A 20,944-nucleotide genomic window follows, 5' to 3' on the forward strand; every position below is an offset into this window, starting at 1 on the left:
AAGACATAAGAAATAATACAGGGCTTCCAGTATAACATTCCCATTCGTACTTTTTAGACACGCAACTGCTATGAAATTTTGGGTACTATACAATACGCCTTTATTTTGACTGTTGTTTTTCTCTTGGTCCACTATCATCAGCCTATCTGGGTCAAGTTCTATCACCATGTCAAGGTGGAAGAATTTGACGAAGAAAATTTTTTCTATAAAAAGTTCCAGAACGTTTTGGATTTTTGCTTTCTTTCATGCAGTATTAAATTTAATATAATATATGATATAATATAATATTTAATAAGTGTAACTGTACTGTCACTGAGTTTTTAGATACATAGTTGTACGTTTTGTAATACTTAAAAGATAAAGTATTATTTAAATATACTATTGATCTTATTGTTTGATGTTGGATTATATATTTTTAAAAGTTTATATACTTGCAAATATATGACAGTTAGTCTATATTACAATTCTGTAAAAAGTACTAATTTTTATAAAAATTTAAAAACGAACAGATGGATGGAAATAAAGTATCCTATAATTTTCAGATTTGCATTTTTTTATTTTTCTTATATTTGAGCATGATACGATATTTAACAATAATTTTTGAATGCCATTAGTTTCTTTTTCATAAAATAGGATCAATTGTTTTACATTTATTTTTATTTTCACACTATGTACACAATCATAAAAACATATTATTTTTGAGATCATATAGTAAATAAAGCAGTATATATATATTTATGATCGATCATTCTGATGATTTGACCGAACATAAGTCTCCTAGTCAATTAAAAACAATATTCTATTTCACCAAATTTTATAAATAGGTCAAAAATTCTTTTATGTACCACTGACAGTTTCAAGGGCCTTTGTGTAACTTTTTTTAAATTACAAAGTGTTCGCTGTGTTAATAAGTCTTAAAATTTTGGTAATTAGTCTTAAAGTTGGCACCAAAAATTAATTTTTATTGTCAGTACTTTAACATTAAAAAATACCTTTATTTTTATAAGTGACAGATGCTAATAGATAATATTTTTGCAATAACTTGCAACTTAGCGACTCTTTGCATTACGTGATTATTATTTCGGTATTGAACGTACAGTAACCAACCATTTTAATGCTCTTCCATCTTGACATCAATTGGTAAACTTCCCGAATAAATTCATGTTTAATTTTATCCTTTTTTGCCACTCCACTCAGCATTCTCATTTCTGCAACATTTCCCTACATCGAAATTATTTTTCACGATTATATCACCATTGAAAGGTACCATTCTTATTTGTAGTAGAAACTCCATCTTCAAATGATCATTTTAAATCTGTAATCTGGTATATCGCCATGTATACCGCAGAAAAAATACTTAGCACTAGCAGAACACGAAGATATTTATTAATAAATAAATCCTAAAGAGAATAACAGAATAAACCTGGATCGACGAAACAATTAGTTATGAGATCAGAAACATGTGCAAGATAAACAACATAAATGAATGGACGCAAGATAAAAAAAAAATAATGAAGTAGACACATTCACAGAATGACAGTGACCAGAATAGTTTGAATAGCACAACACACGTCACTTGTAGAAAGAAGCAGCAAATATCAACATAGAAATATATGGATTTATAATATTCCGATAGCATAATAGGCAACCTTGAAGAAAAACAAAAACGAGAAATTTTAAACATTTTTCTTCAAGAGCCTGTCCCCACTGTTCCAGTCTTTCTTCTAATTCCATTTTAGTATTTCCAGCTAATATCACACCGGCATTGAAATTTTTCCCTTCTCTGATCTTACTCAAATGAGAATAAATAAGAAGTAAGCACTGGGGACTGATGCAATCCTACTTTTACATGGAATTTATCAGTCGTTCCCATTCCTGCTTGGACACTATTTGTGACTCAATATCCTCTAACCTGTTTAAATTTACTGTGTATTAACATTTTCTTGAAGGTTTTTCATATCTCATATATGAGAAATGTGTAGTATCTAAGATCGATAAGATTAAAAATGAAAACATTGTAAAAGCAAAAAAATAGCTAGGTCAGATTTGGTTAGGTTATGTTTGGTTATGGTCATAGACAGATAGACGGAGCACTGCAGGTAAGAACAAGGTGTCTCTGTTAGAGAGACCACATAGCAGTTGGTCCCCAAAACGTTGGTATGACAGTTGGACGTCGCAAGAGGGCAGATGACAGGATTTCATCCTATTACAAGAAGAAGAGCATCTTTTTATTTAATACATCGTCCCGCTATATTCACATACCTACCAATCTTGAACTTTGATACTAAGACTTTAAATGTCTTAATGAATGGTGCCAAGACAATGGAACGAGTGATACTTACTAAATCTGTCAGACACAGAAAAGAAGCCAATGGATAAGAAACAAATCAAAAGTCAGAGGTATGAGAAGCAGTCTCAAAATTAAAGTGGGAGTTTACGGTACATATTGCAAAACGAGAGGATAACAAATGGAGTACAAGAATTATTAAATGGAGACCACACATCTAATGGGAAGCGAGAAAGACAAAAATGGAGTAACTAAGACTAAGTGACTAAGAGAGGAGATCATCGGAAACCACATTCTCTCTCTCGAACAAGAAACATTTATGGAAAATTGTCATATTCGGACTCGGCATGTTTGACTTGACCTATTTTAAGTTTCAAGAACATCCCACTAGATGATAATCTGGATTTATTCCCTTTGACTATCTTCATATACTAAGCGAGAATGTTTTTCTTATTCAATGACCATTACAGAACTTGTCGAGGTACTATTATATGGTTGATTATGATTAATGAATACCATAGATGCATGTTTCTTTCTTCTTCTATTTTTTCATTATTGCTTTATAATGAATTTAATTTATTTATTATCTTCATCAATTAAGTAGTCTTTTCTTCTATTTATTAGATTACAGTAAAACCTCCCTTAACCGAAACCTTTTTAACCGAACCATTGTTTAACCGAAACGACTGGCAGTTTCAATAATATCGTCAATAATAAGTAAATTTTTATCGCAAAACGTAACAATTCCATTAATTTCCCTCACCGATTGCTGCCTATGTGTGTTGGGAAATCAAAAAAACCAAGAACTCTAAAAGATATTTCCGAAAAAACACTTCTAGTTTTTTATAGAAGCCAAAAAAGCTCATGGATGTCTACCACTTTATTTTCAGAATGGTTCGAAAATGAATTCGTCTCAAGTGTAAAATCCTTTTTTAAATCAAAAAACCTTCCCGTCAACGAATTGTTGCTTGTTGACAATGCGTCAACTCATCCTCAAAATATACGAAATAGTGACAGTTGTCAGATTTTTGCCACCGAATGTCACGAGCTTAATTCAGCCGTTAGACCAGGGAGTAATAGAGATATTCAAGAGACATTACAGAAGAGCATTCTTAAGACATCTGTTATTACAGGAGACTAATGAATCCAAAAGTGTTCCCGAAATTCTCAAATCTTTAACAATAAAACATGTTGTTTATTTATTGGTGTGCTGAGTAGTGGGCCAAGATCAAATCTTCAACTTTGGAAAAATGCTGGAACAAACCTTTTGATTGGATTTTTATTGACGATCCTGAAGAAGAAAATGGTAAAAAACGACAGAAGAAATTAAACCTTTCCTAAACCTAAAAATTTGCCGGGATGTGACGAAATCAACCAAGAAGAGATACGTCAGTGATTAACAGCCGATGACTCAGACTGTGAATTCATCGACCAGAACATCATTGATATGGTTCTTGTGGCAAGAATTTTATACAGTAGGCCTAATTAGTTAGGAACACTTTGTTGTTCATTTTTGTGGTCATTGCATAAAGTTGTGTCCTTTTCAGATTGCTTTACGTTTCTTCGAACAATCGAATCAGGCAAAATCATGACGATCTGCAAATGAAAGATGGAGAGATATAGCTGCAAAACATCGTTGTCAAACAAAAACGCAAAAGAAAATAAAAAATTTCTTAAAAGAAGCATGTTAAACTTGTTCATTTTCAAGGAAAAGACAGTTAAGATTTTATTTCACGTATAGGAAGCTTGCGCATCCGTTTATACGTATTTCAGCCCAATAGGCATCATCAGAACGGCTTTCGCAAGCGCTCTGAACGTGAAATAAATCTCTGTCTTAGGAAGCAACTATAACATGGCTTCGTATAGACGCAATGTAGCGACATCTGATAATAAAATCGTAGACTAATTTTCGAAACCAAATTCAAGAATTCCGCTTTAATCTGTGCCTTCTAAGAATTGCAAGGCAAAAACAGACGTTGATAAAGGTGTTAAGAGAGACATGGGGAATCTAAAACTTGCATTCCACAACATATCTCTTCAACTAAGCAAAATTCTTAGCGAATCTCTTGTTCATTTTCCTTAATTTTATTACTTTATTCTGTATTTACTTATCAGAAAACATTACGAAATCACCTCATAATATTTTTTAATACCAATACTTTGACCAAGAATACTGTAAAACACAATGTTATTTTTAACCTAAATTCTTGTTATCCGAAACGGCCTTCCCCCCAATTATTTCGGTTAACAGAGGTTGTACTGCACTTTTCTGTTTAGCGATATTTTCAATGTGGTTAACAAAACCAAGCACAGAGTAAAAGTAAAATTATTTGGTAAAACGTGTTCAGTTAATGCCCAGCCAAACATTTAATGGGATTCTCTGGTCAATTTATTGCTACTTCTCTCTTTAGTAAATGCTGATTTGCTTTTTCTTCAATTAATTATCCTATTTGGATTTTTACTGCCTTAAACGTAGCAGGTCAGTGATAATAAACCTTTTAGGTTACATCCAAAATAACTACTACATAGGAATAATAAATATAAAATCGAAAAACACTGTCCTTAAAATTGTTGAAATTGTTTAAAAGTATATTAGTATGTTAAAATCATGTAAGAGCTCATAAAATAATCGACTATTGATTTTATTGATACTTGTGCTTCAAAGATTTATTGGCATTTGACTGACAACTGCTACGATATATATTATTAATTAGACTTCATACATACATATTGAAAAATGGCCACCCTGGGTTTTATGTATTCTTGAGCTTTTGTAACGTTCCAAAATGACGTTATAAATTCAGTCACTCGTCTGGGCGACCATTTAAATTATATTATGCGCATATGAATGACAGTTTACAAAAGTGAACATAACTATGCAAATATTTTATTATGGTGAAATATGCAAAATTGATTTTAAATGGCGAAAACTTAGTAACAATACCTACTTTATATGAAAATATTCAAAATAAGCAATAAACACCTATAGTGAACAATTAATTATTTAAAAATAATTAATAGGTTTTTAATAATTATAATTCCATTGACCAAATCACACTTTTGATTTTAATTTTGATAATCATAATATATAATAAATTGTCTTGGTCTCTCAAGGTTTTGAAAGTTTTGTTTTGAAATAATCCAGTTAAAAGTTCTTATTGCTGTTTTTTGTGTGTCTATAAGTAATTTTAAGTTCTATGAGTAATAATGTGAAAATGTAAAGCAAAAACTAAATTTGTAGAAAAATTACGCAGAATAGTAAATAATCCTTGTTCATTTGTTGTTGTTTAAAAATTAAATTGTTAACTGTTCAAAAAATTTTCAGTGTTTATCACGAAATCTAAAGTAAACTTAAAAAAAATCAGACTAAAATGGAGATAACAAGACATATAGCTAGAATGACGTATGAGCGATGGACAAATAGCTTATTGACAGAGACAAGAATATTTTAGCAGAAACTGAATAAAAGCAGAATAGAATTCTAACAAAAGATGTGAATATATAAGAAGGGTAATATACTGACAGAACAGCAAGAAAAACTAAGAAGATGGAATTCCTGAATGCGACCGAAAATGTTTTAGATTAAATTGATATATTAGATGTTTTAACTAGTACTGTACTGTACTGACACGCTTCTTGGTACAACTCATAGGGACAGCTAAATGATATGATAAAGCTGCGATCATGTGCATGACTCATTTCATTTTTTATTTGCTGGATAAAGTTATTATATTGAGTATATAGTTATACTTTTATAGTTTATTGTCACATCTTAATTCGAGATTTTTGGAGATACTCCAATCGACCGTGTCATCTAAGTGTTTCGATAACACGAAAAGTATCCCACAGAGCACAAACATTTTAATACTGTATAACTGATAATAACATATCTGATATAATAAATTATATCAGAAATGTTTTTTACACTAACCGATTGATAAAAAAAAGAACAGAAATATATACTAATGTCCATTATACCTAAAATATACTTATTTTGGTACAGCTGTGAAAATACTTCATCTGCTTCATTTATTACTCTGCGTAATTATTTTACGGACTTTGAATCACTAAATATAAACAGCACTTACTTGAAAAATGAATTGAAACTGTCTTCAGCCACGAAAGCCCTTTATTTTTAGAATGGTACACATACACTCTACACAAATTATGTTTATTTATTTACCTATTAGAACATATTTTCATACATTTTTTAATAGAAAAATAAGTTTTGCAATGGAATATTTATTATTTGTACACTAAGTTTCTTCACGAAAATTTAAGTTAGATTCATTAATGTCATAATGTATATTTTGTTATAGAAAGCACCAAAAGTTTAATATGTAGTTTATCCTTTGTCCTACTATATCTAATAATATTAGGTAGTATATTATAATTATTTCAATAAGTGTATATATTTGTTTTGGTTTTTGGTATTTTTAAAAATACCGAAATGAATCGAATAAAAGATGAACATGGTTGATATTCTATTATATATCTTTTCCCATAATCCTTCTTGTCTTATCCACATTTATATCTTTAAGCTATTCGTCATCTACTTTGAGACTTTTTAATATATCATTATTATATGCGTTGCTGATAATAGTGATGTATTTTAAGATTTGTTAACAAGTTATCTGACCAGGACTGCCTGCTCCGTCACATGGCTTAGTCAATAGTAACTTTACTGCAAAAAAATCCGGCATTTTGTCGTCTTCCAATCTAAACAGTAAGTAATACCGGTTCCCGAGAGTTTGCGATTTGACCTCTTTAGAAAAGTTTCCATCAAATTATTTAAATCATTTATTAACCAAATAACAACAATTCTGACTGAAGAAGGGAATCAAAGGTAATAAATCTATTTGTATAATTCGAAAAAGATAAAAGATGGAACCACGAAATACAACAATGGAGACCATGGTTAGGAAAGAGAAGCAGAGAAAGACCACAAATGAGATGAGCTGATGACATTAAGAAGATCGGAGAACACAACTGGAAGCAAGTGTCGCAAAACAGAAAACTGGATTGATTTGGGGGAGGCCTATGTCCAAAGTTGTATTACTTAAGGCTGAAGAAGAAGAATAAGTATAATTCGACATTACCATATTTTAATTATATAGGTTATATTTTGTGAAAATTAGGATGTAACCTAAGGCCGAATGATCAGTTTCGACTTTGTAGCTTTCATGAATACAGTAAAGCCTCCCTTAACCGAAACCTTTTTAACCGAAACATTGTTTAACGGAAACAGCCGACAGTTTCAGTAATTTCGTCAATAATTAGTAAATTTTTATCGCAAAACGTAACAATTCCATTAATTTCCCTCACCGATTGCTGCCTATGTGTGTTGGGAAATCAAAAAAACCAAGAGCTCTAAAAGATATTTCCGACAAACCACTTCCAGTTTTTTTATAGAAGCCGAAAAAGCTCATGGATGTCGACCACTTTATTTTTAGAATGGCTTGAAAATGAATTCGTCCCAAGTGTAAAATCCTTTGTTAAATCAAAAACCTTCCCGTCAACGAATTGTTGCTTGTTGACAATGCGCCAACTCACCCCCAAAATATACAAAATAGTGACAGTTGTCAGATTTTTGCAACCGAATGTCATGTGCTCAATTCAGCCGTTAGACCAGGGAGTAATAGAGACATTCAAGAGACATTATAGAGGAGCATTCTTAAGACATCTGTTATTACAGGAGACGAATGAATCCAAAAGTGTTCCCGAAATTCTCAAATCTTTAACAATGAAACATGTTGTTTCTTTATTGGTGTGCTGAGTAGTGGGCCAAGATCAAATCTTTAACTTTGGAAAAATGCTGGAACAAACTCTTTGATTGGATTTTTATTGACGATCCTGAAGAAGAAAATGGTAAGAAACGACAGAAGAAATTAAACCTTTAATAAAAAATTTGCCGGGATGTGACGAAATTAACCAAGAAGAGATACGTGAGTGATTATCAGCCGATGACTCAGAAAGTGAATTCATCGACCAGTACATTATTGATATGGTTCTTGTGGTGAGAATTTTATACAGTAGGCCTAATTAGTTATGGACACGACTAGGTTCTTAATTTTTGTTGTCATTGCATAAAGTTGTGTCCTTTTCAGATTGCTTTACGTTTCGTCGAACAATCGAATGAGGCAAACACATGACGTTCTGTTAATGAACGATGGAGAGATATACCTGCAAAACATCGTTGTCAAATGAAAACGCAAAAGAAAATAGAAGATTTTTTTTTAAAAAAGCTTGTTAAACTTGTTTATTTTCCTTCATTTTATTACTTTATTCTGTATTTACTTATCAGAAAACATTACGAAATCACCTCATAGTATTTTTTAATACCAATACTTTGACCAAGAATACTGTAAAACACAATGTTATTTTTAACCGAAATTCTTGTTATCCGAAACGGCCTCCCCCCCCCCCCCAATTATTTCGGTTAACAGAGGTTTTACTGTATTATGAATTAAATGTGATCTGTACAAGATGACATGGATCATTGATTGATTGTATACTAACCAATAGAGAAATAAAGAGCAATATAGAAATATATAGAGATAGAGAAAGCAAAAAAGAAAGAAACGGAATAGGCGTATCTGGTTACTAACGTTTTCAGCAAGATGGAAGCAAACTTCATTATGTTGTGAATTAGATGATTTATTAAAAACTTTACTAGAATGTCCCCAAGTGATTTTGAATTTCTTTCAAATAAGTTTAGTCCATTAATTACGAAACAGACACCTATGAGAGAACCAATTCCTTCATCAACAAAACTTGCCTTAACTCTTGCAGAATAAATAAGTGCATACGAGATATTATAATACAAATTGACTTGATTTCTATTCCCACCGGATATTCGGCAATTCGTATCACCGACATTGAGTAATATGGAATATATGGAACAATTAGAAGCAATTACCGCATTTTTTAAAATTGCTGCATATCGCTCTACTAATTATTCCAGATTGATCCATTCGAGTTGTCGAGCAATTATTGCTCAAAAAGTTGCCCGTATAAGCGTATGGGACTATGAAAGCAAATCATGACAGGAGTTTTCGCCAAATTCGTCTCTTGTATAGAAAGAAGATACAAATTGATATTACACATGTGTCACCAAATTGGAACAACGAAAATTGATTGTATCGGATATGAAACGCTTTCAGTATGCGCACAAAATACAAGATTTGTATTACCTACGCGACAGACATGAAAAAACAAGATGAGTTATAGAGAAGAAGCAACAAAGGCTTAGAATTATTTTATACTGTCAAAAATAATTATAATAATTACAAGTAAAAGATTACGATATTGAGGTAATATATAGAGCTTAAAAAATGAAAGAATGATTAAAGCGCGAATCGCAAAAGAGATGATTAGAGAATATACGAACATCTGCATTTAATTGCCATCTACAATTGAGAAGAATAAGAATTGGATAAGGAGAAATCGATAGAATTGGCAAAGAAACGTCTGAAACATTAGAAAACAAAATTAAATGTATTAAATAAAGATAAAATCTAAATAAGCTTACGCGTGTCGGGCTTTTTAAATATGTAGGTGTAAAAAAATGTCTATAATTATGTCTAAATAAATATAGCATAGTAGATAGTAAAAGTTAAATAGTTTCTTATAATTTTTTATCTATACAACATAATTTTATGCAATATGTTTTATGGGTTAGAATTTTGCCATTTTTATGTTTATAACCATATGTTTAATACTCTTGGTCTTTCATTGAATATAATTATGAGACATATGTAGCATATGTTCATTCTTTACGTAACTAATTCACTATTTTAACTTCTAAATATAACCAAACAGACCAAATTATGTTATATACGGTAAATATAATTATGTCTTTAGGGAAAAATTTTAATGATATATTAGTATATTTACGTACACTTATTATTATTATATATGTATGAAAACATGTTCTATATAAAATGTACTTGTGGTATGGCAATGGTAAGACCTTTGCTGCACTCTAGTTGCAATTCCCCAAACCAAACCCTTATACCTTCTACGTATGCTTATGCTGCATGTTTATGTGTAAAAGGACGTCCTGGTGCACGCTCCCGGGGAGCTCCCATCGCCTGGTGTACCTCCAGTCCACAGCACTTTTCGCTCTTTTCACCAACCATGGGAAATCGACCAGACCCGACAGTTGCAGGCTGCAGGACAACCGCACTACGTACAACCGTCACTGTTTTGCACTGACATTGTTCCCATTAAGGTACACTATTTATTTTTTTTTGTTCCAAACCAACACACTTTATTCGTTTTGTGAAAAATTTCGTGTATTTGGCTGTAGTTTTGGCATAATTAGTAATTGATATTATTTGTGAATTGTAATAAAGTTTATTCCGCTCAGTTTATAATTAAAAGTTTTAAAAATATCATTTCTAAAGAAAAAATATTGAGGAAAAAGAAATTGTGCCAAGCGTATCAATAAAATACTAAATAGAACTTCAATAAAATAAATTGTTTTGAAAATAATTATTTATGGAAAAAAATGACTGTTGAACGTAAATGTCAATACTTGATCATAATTCTACAAAGGCAACATATAAAGATTACTAAATGACATTATAATTTTTACATTTAAATGTATTGTAAAATAATCAGTAACTTGATGTCTATGAGCACAAAATACCATTTTTTGCATTTCCAGACCAAAATTAACCACCAACGATACTACAATTAGGTAATATGTTACTAGTATTTATTTTTTTATGCTATTCTTGTAATAAAATAAACATAGTCCTAATTCAAGATCAAAGTATGTATCAAACGAAAGCTCATAATTAAAAAATAGTTTGGGCGCATCTTCCAATTTTGTAAGTGAGCTGTTCCCGAGAAAATCGGAAAAAGAATCAACTGAAGTCACTAAACTAAAATCAAAAAAATTAACTGAACCTCGATTTGAACCTCCATTAATTAAAAAACAGTTGGGACATATACTCCAATTTTGATAGAAAGCTGTTCACGAGGTAGTAAAAAAAACAACTTACCAGTCACTAAGCTAAAAAAATTGGCCGAACCTCGATTGGAACCTTCATACTTCACTTTGCCTTACCACAGAGAAAGGGGGCAAGCGATGTAGAACGAGAGCAGGCAGGTTATTGTAATTGCGTACGAGTATCCTGTGCGCATGCCAAGTTCAAACTTAGCTATATTATAATAGTAGTAAACGAAAAAAAAAACAGCAATTGCTGAAACCAGATACTGATAATATTATTGGATAAATTGTGAAAAATATGAATTATTTGAACAGTTCCAACATTCCAACAATTGAACTACAACAACAACTATGGAAAATTCTCCACTGGTTGGCTGTATATCATACTATTAAATAAAAATATCAAAAATTGATTATTTAAAATTCATCCAAACGTTTTCGTCCTACCAAACCAAACGAATAGCTACATGCCTGCAGCCACATAATATATAGAAATAAAAACCCTAACTTTACATTTTAGTTTTTAAATTAAACTTAAAATTGTTAGTATAATATCGTTTTGATTATGGATTAAACTGTAAGGGAACATCATGAGACCATACTTAAAACCGATTTAACTCTGCAGGTGTGCCCTCTAGCCTTAAACCTCTTACAGAGGACGGAAGCCGACTCCATCCTCCAGATGGCTTCCATTTGGAGTTAGCTTCCACTACAGGGTTAACTCGTATTTAATTATTGTCTCATATTGTTTTTTTTTTACAATTAAATCTGTCATGGTCAATGGAGTTTGAGTTTGGAGATTGGAAGATAATTCATTACATTAATTCTCTCTCTCTTCGGTCCTGGGAAAAAAAAATGTATAGTGGGACATTGAATTCCCTAAATTTTTCTATTTTTTGTTTTATGTTCAAAGGGTGTTCTCGAGCACCTCTACCTTTGTTAATTACATTAATTAATAATATACATATAATGATGTTAAATAATTAACGATGAAATTGTTAAATAATCAATGATGAAAAACATAGTCTTCCAAACTATAAAATATTTAGAAAATACAAAAAAAAACATGTTTAACTAATCTTGGAAATGCCAAAATTAATATCTATATTTTGTTAACAATTTACTATTATTGCAATTTTAACAATAAGGATATTTTTTGTAATTAAATGAATCATCTCAATATAATTTATACTTTGGTATCAGATATTATTTACCCAAATTACATATACTAAATTTTTATCGTCACACTCATCCAAAAACTATGTATAACTGTTAAAAACTTGATTTGTCAGTACATTTTAGTCACTAATAAATAAACTTCTTTGAATATACTAAGTACCTACTTTTTTTTTAATAAAGGTACCCTAAGAATGAAAATGCCAAAACTAAGCCATTCAAAGTCTTATATTTTGAATATCTTCATTTATTGTTGTACTTTACAGATTCGAACCGGAAGAGGAAAGTCCCTAGAATCTTTAGAGGATCCCAGTGAGAGAACCCACCACACATTCACTGCAGATAACCATCAAACAGTATACTACCAACCCATTGGCTGGCGCACAAGGTCCTATGACGATGGGGACATAACTCCAACAAACGAGTCAGCATTGTTATACGAAGGAGGAGGAACTCTTCCTAGACCACGCGGTATAATTCGTCCTAGACCAATCGCCAAAATAGCAGCTAAAGCCCGTGAAACCTTCCCAGAATTTGAAAAACCCCAGTTTAATTCCCAGTATAAGCCCTTGTCCAGGGATGTGATCGACGGCAGCGCATATCACATGCAATATAGTAGTAGTCCACTGATGGGTAAGAAGATACCACCGAATCCACCAAAGAGGCAGGATAGTGAATGTAATGAACAGACCACAACAGTAGAAATTCACCATGTTCAGACTTCTAGCCCTTTACCTTTGCCAGCATATCCTAGCTCGGATAGTCTTAGTATATCTCTAGATAGTCAAGGTAATTACTAAATTTTATCTACTGACTTTAACTAACTGTGCCTTTTACTTTCTTCCAAAGGTACCTGTGTTCTAGTAATGTTGGTGACCACCTTATCCTATTTTATTTACAGCAGCTCGAAATATATCAGTTGATGTTAAACCAGTCCATTTCTTAGATTGGCCAGCCAGGATATACGTCTACGTCCAGGGTCTGCCTTGCCCTCACACTTGCCTGTAGAATCAACTGTCTTTTACCATCCCTCCTAATTTCAACGATTCATTGTTTATTTCTGTTAATTGTTTTCTCTCATCTTCAAGACGGATATTTTTTCGAGAACAATAGTAATTACTCCTCATATTCCTACTACGTAATTGGTAATTTGGAAGGTTACATACAGCTAACACCACTTTCAGTGAAGTTTCGTCCACAGATTTTGATTGGACCCATTATGGGTTAAGTAAATCATAGCAATAAAATGTACCGGCTTCTTGTTATGAAACCGCATCCTCTTCGGGTACCTGATTCTTCATGTTTTTTAATTCCTGTACATCTTTTTCTGTGGATACTTCGGCATCGTATCTACTTTCCTGACTGGTTGTCTTCAGCAGCTAGACCCTGATTAGATGGTCAATCAGCCTGTGTTTTTCTCTGTACTCCTCTGTATATCATCTGTATGCGATTTCTATCAAGATATCTTTGGTCGTAAGGAGTATTCTTGTGGCTTAGTGGAAGAAGTACCTTGTCCTGTTCTCAGCCACCTCCATCAGTGGTATCAGTAACACTTCCAATATATACCACAGAATGAATGTCTAGCTTTCAAACGTATTGCTCGTGGGAGGAGTCTGGTGATTCGAGATAAAAATTTATATATCATAAAATTGATATATAAATTTGTCAAATTCAAAACTGTATTAGTTTCTCTGTCAATAAGAAAACTCACCCTGAACAATAATTGTTATGCTATCATATATGCCGTATTAAATTATTCTGTAGATTTAATGTAAACCACGTAAATAAATTTTGATAGCAAATTTAATTTGAATTATTTTTCAGGTGATCTTCCTTTGCCCCCTCCTCCAGCACCAGGGACACCCCCAGGAATGTCCCACACACAGTGTAAACTAAACTCGTCTCAGTCTTGGAGCGTAGAAGAACAGGAGCTTATCAAAACGTTGGCGTTACAGCATAGAAATGGTTCTGATGCAAGTTTTAAGGTAATAGATTTTACATTTTTAGTATTTTTTATTTAATTTAATGTTGAAACTGGATGACTCGGTCTTCTAAAATCACAAAATAATAATCTAATATCTTAATCTATTTGAGCATGCGCAATAGGAGACTGAAAGGGAGTCGAAAAGTTAGAAGAACAAACAATGGATGAACTTATTTAACATATTGTGATGATTTGTACAAAAATATTTTAACCCATTAATGTACAAAATTAAATTTTTATCAAAATGAAATCAAAACTTCAGAATGAAACAAAGAGAGGTCGTTTTTATAGGAATGTATAAAATTCATGTTTTTTTTTTCTTGGTAACTGTCTTTTTTCACGTATGATATATCATACGCTGGGCAATGAAGGACAAAATATTTCATAAAACAATAAGTAATTTATTTTAAAATTTTTACAACTTGTGACATTTAATGAGACATTGCTCGGGAATCTCAGCATGAAGTCCTAATTACATTTAATGCATCGATATTTGGTGCACTTGCACATTTACTGCACCCTCGTTGTTTTCCAATTTTATCCACCGAATGTCCCACATTATCCAAACGAATTTCCTCAGTAACATGTTTTGAGGATTTTGAAGTACTCCACGTATAGTTGAATATCTGGAGCTGTCAATAGGGCCTCCACAATTCGCCGTAAAATTCTAATAAAGAATTGCCATTCAAACAAAATCTCAATATCGTCCAATACCATTTTATAGATCGAATTTGAATCCTATACAAACCTCTTAGCTTATCGAATAAGTCTACACCATTCTATACTCATTCCCTGGTTATACATTTGCACAACGTTTGGTTGAGAATCCACTAGAATTTTTCTATCTTTTCTGCACCATCTGTTACAGCTTCCTATAGTAAATATTTCTGAAATTCAAATATTAGTCGTCATATTAACTTTTCATTATATCATTCCAGAGAAAAATAGTGAACGTATGCTCGCTATGTAGAGCGTGGGAAGTTCCACGATTTTTTTTTTACCACAGGTTGTGGTAAAAAGCCTATACACAGTTTTCTGTTACGGAACTCTCTAACGAGTTGCCTTCCAATTTAACTCCACTTCCAGTATAATGATGAAATTTTGCAAGGTAACCTTTATTGGTCGCAATGCACCAATGCTTCATTGAATGATGTCCATAATACGGCATCATCGGTTCGTCCAATGAGAAACTGCCGTTCACTGGCTGTAGGTAATAAGGAAAACGTTCATTTAGATGATCAATTAGGGGTTGAACTTTGAATGCTTTATTAGTTCGTTGGTATAACGTATTATCGTTAAAGTGTAAAAATCTATGAATCTGTTCTAATCTGTTTTGACTCATAGTATTACTAACTATGTAGATGCGAGTGAGAGTCCCCCGACAGTTCCAATACATTCTTCTAGAAGGCAATATTCTCCAGAGAGAATAAGGATGCCAGTGTTTATATAAATCATCAACAGACAAAGTGAAAGGGCATGATTTTTGTAAAGCGAACTATAATCCATAAATTTTTTATCACAAAATAATTTAAGCACATCGATTGGCTTCATATTTTGTTTTTTTTTTTCATTCATTTTGTATATAGGGTTTCGTATTATTTTTGAAAATGTCATTTATGGCTGCTTTTTCTACTTTTTTTTTTCTTCCCACTTACGATCAAATTTTTCATAGATTTTTTTTCTCTTTTCAGAATCTTGTGACATTTCTGCAACCTCTCTTTTTCTTTTGTTAACTGATTCGAGAGTTTCAGTCGTAGCTTTATTTGACAGCACGGTTTTTTCAATTGCTGCATTTTTTTCGAGAAACAGCTGTAATATTCATGTTTGGAGACAGTGTATCTCGCCCAATACTTTAAAAAGTGTAATTGAATTTGTCTTCCTCCTCATGCTACCAGCGTGCTAGCGTCATCTCCCAGAATCATTTCCGTCGTTTGGATAATGCAACGTGAGTGAAACTTCGTTACATTGGTCAATTTCCTAAGCTAAAGTATCGCCATCTTCTAAACTCACATATTTTAAAAAAATTTTAACAATTTCTCTGTATCTTTGGGATTGTTTGGATCATATTTTTTCGTCATTTTTTCTAAAACCGAAACAATGTTGATTAGTTACCACGAGTGTCCAGCGTATTCCATATCATATGTATATCACTACTCGATATTTAGAAGCCTTACTAGTTGAACACTATAAAAGTTTTTTCAAAATAAGTTGAAAAAGTCCTACAAACTCTCACTAACTTGCAACCGGTGGACTTTAATATAAACAAAGAAAGCTTAGCACAAAAATAATCACTCTTTACCGCCAAACGGTTATAAATTTCTAATATTATAATAAACAGTTACCTTCTAACATCTACTCTGTAACCTATATTAGGAAAACAACTAATGTATACTTTTTTTTCTGACAAATCGTTGGCGACATATGTAGGAGTTTCTCGCGTATTACATAAATGCGGTGGACATTAATGGGTTAAGTAAGTGAAATAAATGGGGTGTGTAATATGTAATAAGTAGGGCTGAAACTGGGAAATTTGTTAGGGTGGCAAATATCAGTTTTGTGCCCCATTCCTGATCCGCTGCCACCTCACCCTTACTACATCATTAAGATATAATACGTCCGTAAACTATTTTTCTTCTTCTTGCATTTTTTTTGTGTAGACATAACTCTGTCTGGTATTCAATGTACCTCCAATAAGTTATCGTTTTCGTTGTCTTTATAATGAACGTCTTCCTATTGGAGAACTCGCCGTCTTTACTACCCCATTTGTTGTCATTCGATTTATAGCATCGTCCCATTCTACTATTCTATTTCTACCCCAGTCCTTCTTGTTCTCCACCGTGTATCTCCGTCGTATTTCTGTACTTCTAGCTCTGTATCTACTTTTTAGAGCGGCAATCAACAGAGTCCGCATAGTCATGATGATTTCCAACCTTCGATAGAAGATGGAACTTAAAAAAGAAGAAGCTCTGTCTCATAGTGTCTTACCACCGATTTTTCTAAGGGCTTTCATCTCTACTATTTATAGCTTTCTTTCTGTCCTCTCTCTGTCAGAGAGGACAGAAAGACAGAATGAGAGGCAGGTCGTGTTTCTGCCGCGTATGTCATTATTGGTCTGATGACTGTTTTGTAAATTAAGCCTTTCATTTCTCTCCTGATATTTTTATTTCTCCATATTGTTTCATTCAGGCAACTTGCGACTCTGTTTGCTCTATTCACTTGATTTTCCACTTCTGTTTCGAGCTTTCCTTAGCTAGATAGTGTGATACCTAGATATTTAAACTCCATCACTTGTTCTATTATCTAACGTCTTGTCACAGTCGTTCGAACCACAGTGGCGGTTAACCCTCCGGCAGCCACGTCTCTTTAAGTTATATGAGTGGACACACTGCGGCACTTAATGCCGCACATAGAAAAAATGGTATTAAAAGTTAAACATTATCAAAACTTTGTTAGAAAAATTCGTAAACGACGCAAAAAAAGAAAAGCGTTATTTTTAGCAATTTATTGTATGACTTTAACATAATGTAACGACTCAGACGCAAAACATAAAAACAAAGAAAACGTTTACAATAAAAAATATTCCTTCACAAAAGATCAAAAAAGAAAAGGATCTAAATACAAAATAATTAAATTAGTCTTTCTCCATTGAAGGATACAAACACATATTACACTGAATTTTTTTTCTCACTATGATTTTTGCAAACAAATTGTTGGCATGAGTCACCGAAAACAGTTGTTTTATTGTTTTTATGCTCACTCCATATATGGCACCGTCCACTTCGACTTTGGTTTACCGTGCTGGTGGGTTCTTTGGCAATTTGAAAAGGCAGCAGAAATTCTCGTACATTTTTTGGAAATGTTAGTATCTTCGCTCGGTTTTCTAAATGATCCCTCATCAGGGAGAAACCTAATTCAAGTAAGAATTTTCTCCTTCTTTGTGGCTTTGTGCAATTATAAATAACTTCGGAATTTATTCCAGCTAAATCTACTATGCGAAAAAATATTGCTAATGGCCATCTTCTGGTAATCCTTTGTGTTGTGTAGGAAGCACATTTTTGTTTTATTGTATTCTAAAATCATTACTGGTTTTCCTGTATCTTCGTCTATTTCGTCTGTATCGATCATGATAGAGAGCAATACTACAGCTGTATTTCTTTTAGCAACATGTGAAACTAGGGACATACATATTATCTTGAAACCCGAATATTGAAGATCCAATAGCTCACAGTTCTAGAAACGAATCTAATGGATTAAATATGTTTTTTGCATTACCTTTTGGTCCCAACTTCTTTCATAATATTTTTTGCTCTGGTTTTATTGCCATAAGCTATTGGGGTACTTTTACAAATTGTTTCTTCATCCTTGCCTATATAAAATTGGTAATCACCATCGTCTTCATTCATTTGAAACATGGGATCCTCAATCTCGCCATCTTCGTGGTTGCCGCTAAGCAGTTCTTCAAAATGGTCCGCCCATCTGTTTAGTATCTGTTCTTTGTTACTAATTATAGAACCGTCCCTATCTTTACAGGCTATTATTTTTCAAATGAATGAAGATGATCGGCAACCACCCCCCACCGAAGAAGAAATTAGAGAAGACATCGCAACACTGAAAAATAATAAAGCTCCCGGTTCGGATAATCTCCCTGCCGAACTTTTCAAAAATGGCGGCGACCCCCTCATGAAACACATGCATAAACTGATAACTGCAATCTGGCAACAGAAAGAAACACCCACAGACTGGAAGTTAGGTGTACTGTGTCCTATACACAAAAAGGGGGACATGATGGTGTGTGATAATTATAGAGGCATCACACTACTCAATATGGCATATAAAGTGTTGTCCAACGTATTGTACAAAAGACTCCTCCTCTACGCCGAACAAATAGTGGGAGGATATCAGTGCGGTTTCCGTCCTAATAAATCAACAACGGACCAGATATTTACAGTGAGGCAGATCCTTGAAAAATCCCTAGAGTTCGGCGTCGACACCCACCACATATTTGTTGACTTCAAAGCCGCATACGACTCCGTTAATAGAAATAAACTTCTACTTGCTATGGTAGAATTTCGCATTCCGTTTGATCTTGTCCGGTTAACTGAACTTACACTCACAGGTGCAGAGAGCATGGTAAAAATCCAGAATCTCTCAAGACCCTTCCATCGCAAAAATGGACTAAGACAGGGTGATGGACTATCGTGTCTCTTATTTAACCTGGCATTAGAAAAAATAATTCGAGAGTCGCAGATTACTACGAATGGTACTATCTTTAACAAATCAGTACAAATTGTCGGATACGCAGATGACATAAAGCATTTCGGTCGTTAAGAGCATCTGCACACAGAATGGGACTAAATATAAATGTTCAAAAGACCAAATATATGTGTTGCACTAGGTCAAGCAACCCGACACCTACACGAATAATAATTGATGACCTAGAACTGGAAGGTGTTGACACCTTCATATACTTAGGGTCGCTGCTAACCAAAGATAACAACGTCAGTGACGAAATCAAAAGAAGAATAGTGCTCGCCAATAAGTGTTACTATGGCTTAAGAAGACAGATGGCCTCAAAAATGCCTAGAAAAATTAAACTGACTGTATACAAAACACTAATAAGACCAGTGCTAACATATGGTTCAGAAACTTGGACACTAACACAGAATGACCAAGAATTGCTCAAACGTTTTCAGCGAAAAAAAATTAGACGAATATATGGAGGCATAAAAGAACAAGGTTTGTGGCGCAGGTGTTACAATTTTGAGTTGTATAGAAGATTTGGAGAACCTCACGTTGTAAAATTCATTAAGGTAGCACGCCTCAGATGGATAGGTCATGTAATCAGACGAGAGGAAGATGCCATAGTCAGAAAAGTTTTTGACCGAAGAGGGCCGATCGGACAACGAAGAAGAGGAAGACCGAGACTTAGGTACCAAGACAACCTAGAAAATGATTTGAAGTCTGTTGGAATTAGAGCATGGAGAAGAGTTGCCAGAGACAGGGGCGAATGGAGGATTGTTCTGAAGAAGGCTTTGGCTCATAAAGAGCTGTAACGCCACTGATGATGATGATCACCATCGTCTAGCTCTTGTAACGGACATATATCATCCTTATCATCGCTAACAGATAGTTACGATTTGCTGTCGTAATTATCATTTTCAATAATTTCTTGTTCTCCACCTGAATCGCCAAAATCAACAATATTTTCGTCAAAATCAGACAAATTTTCCGCAATCTGTTGCAACTCAATCTCTGTCAAATACTTAATTGGCTTTTTTGCACCCCTAAAATGACAAAAAGTACATCAATTAATTTAAGTGCTAAAAACTGTATGAACAAATTTTACTTACATGACAAGCTACGCTGCGGTACGGAATGCCGCTGTTGAACAACTTCCACTTTAATGGTCAATATACAGTGATACAACACAACACTTTAGGAAATGCGACATCAGCAAGTAATATTTTAAATATAGTCACGTACACATATCTAAATAGACAGTAGCGTATACAAAAGAATTGGTAAAAATTATTAAAAT

The 20,944-nt window shown here is 33.2% G+C and overlaps 1 protein-coding gene across 9 annotated transcripts in view; it reads left to right on the plus strand.

The window, feature by feature from the left end:
* Positions 1-20,944, plus strand: part of ckn (CRK like proto-oncogene, adaptor protein) — a 474,381-nt gene that overhangs the window by 448,416 nt on the left and 5,021 nt on the right. For 8 of the 9 annotated variants that reach the window (XM_072523031.1, XM_072523025.1, XM_072523030.1 and 5 more), the window contains 3 exons: positions 10,344-10,520; positions 12,689-13,211; positions 14,247-14,407. In XM_072523031.1, coding sequence (XP_072379132.1) covers positions 10,344-10,520; positions 12,689-13,211; positions 14,247-14,407 — 861 coding nt within the window. The remainder of the gene's footprint in view (positions 1-10,343; positions 10,521-12,688; positions 13,212-14,246; positions 14,408-20,944) is intronic. The other variant, XM_072523028.1, reaches the window with a different exon arrangement.

Source organism: Diabrotica undecimpunctata, chromosome 2 (assembly GCF_040954645.1).
Source record: "Diabrotica undecimpunctata isolate CICGRU chromosome 2, icDiaUnde3, whole genome shotgun sequence".
Lineage (NCBI taxonomy): Eukaryota > Metazoa > Arthropoda > Insecta > Coleoptera > Chrysomelidae > Diabrotica > Diabrotica undecimpunctata.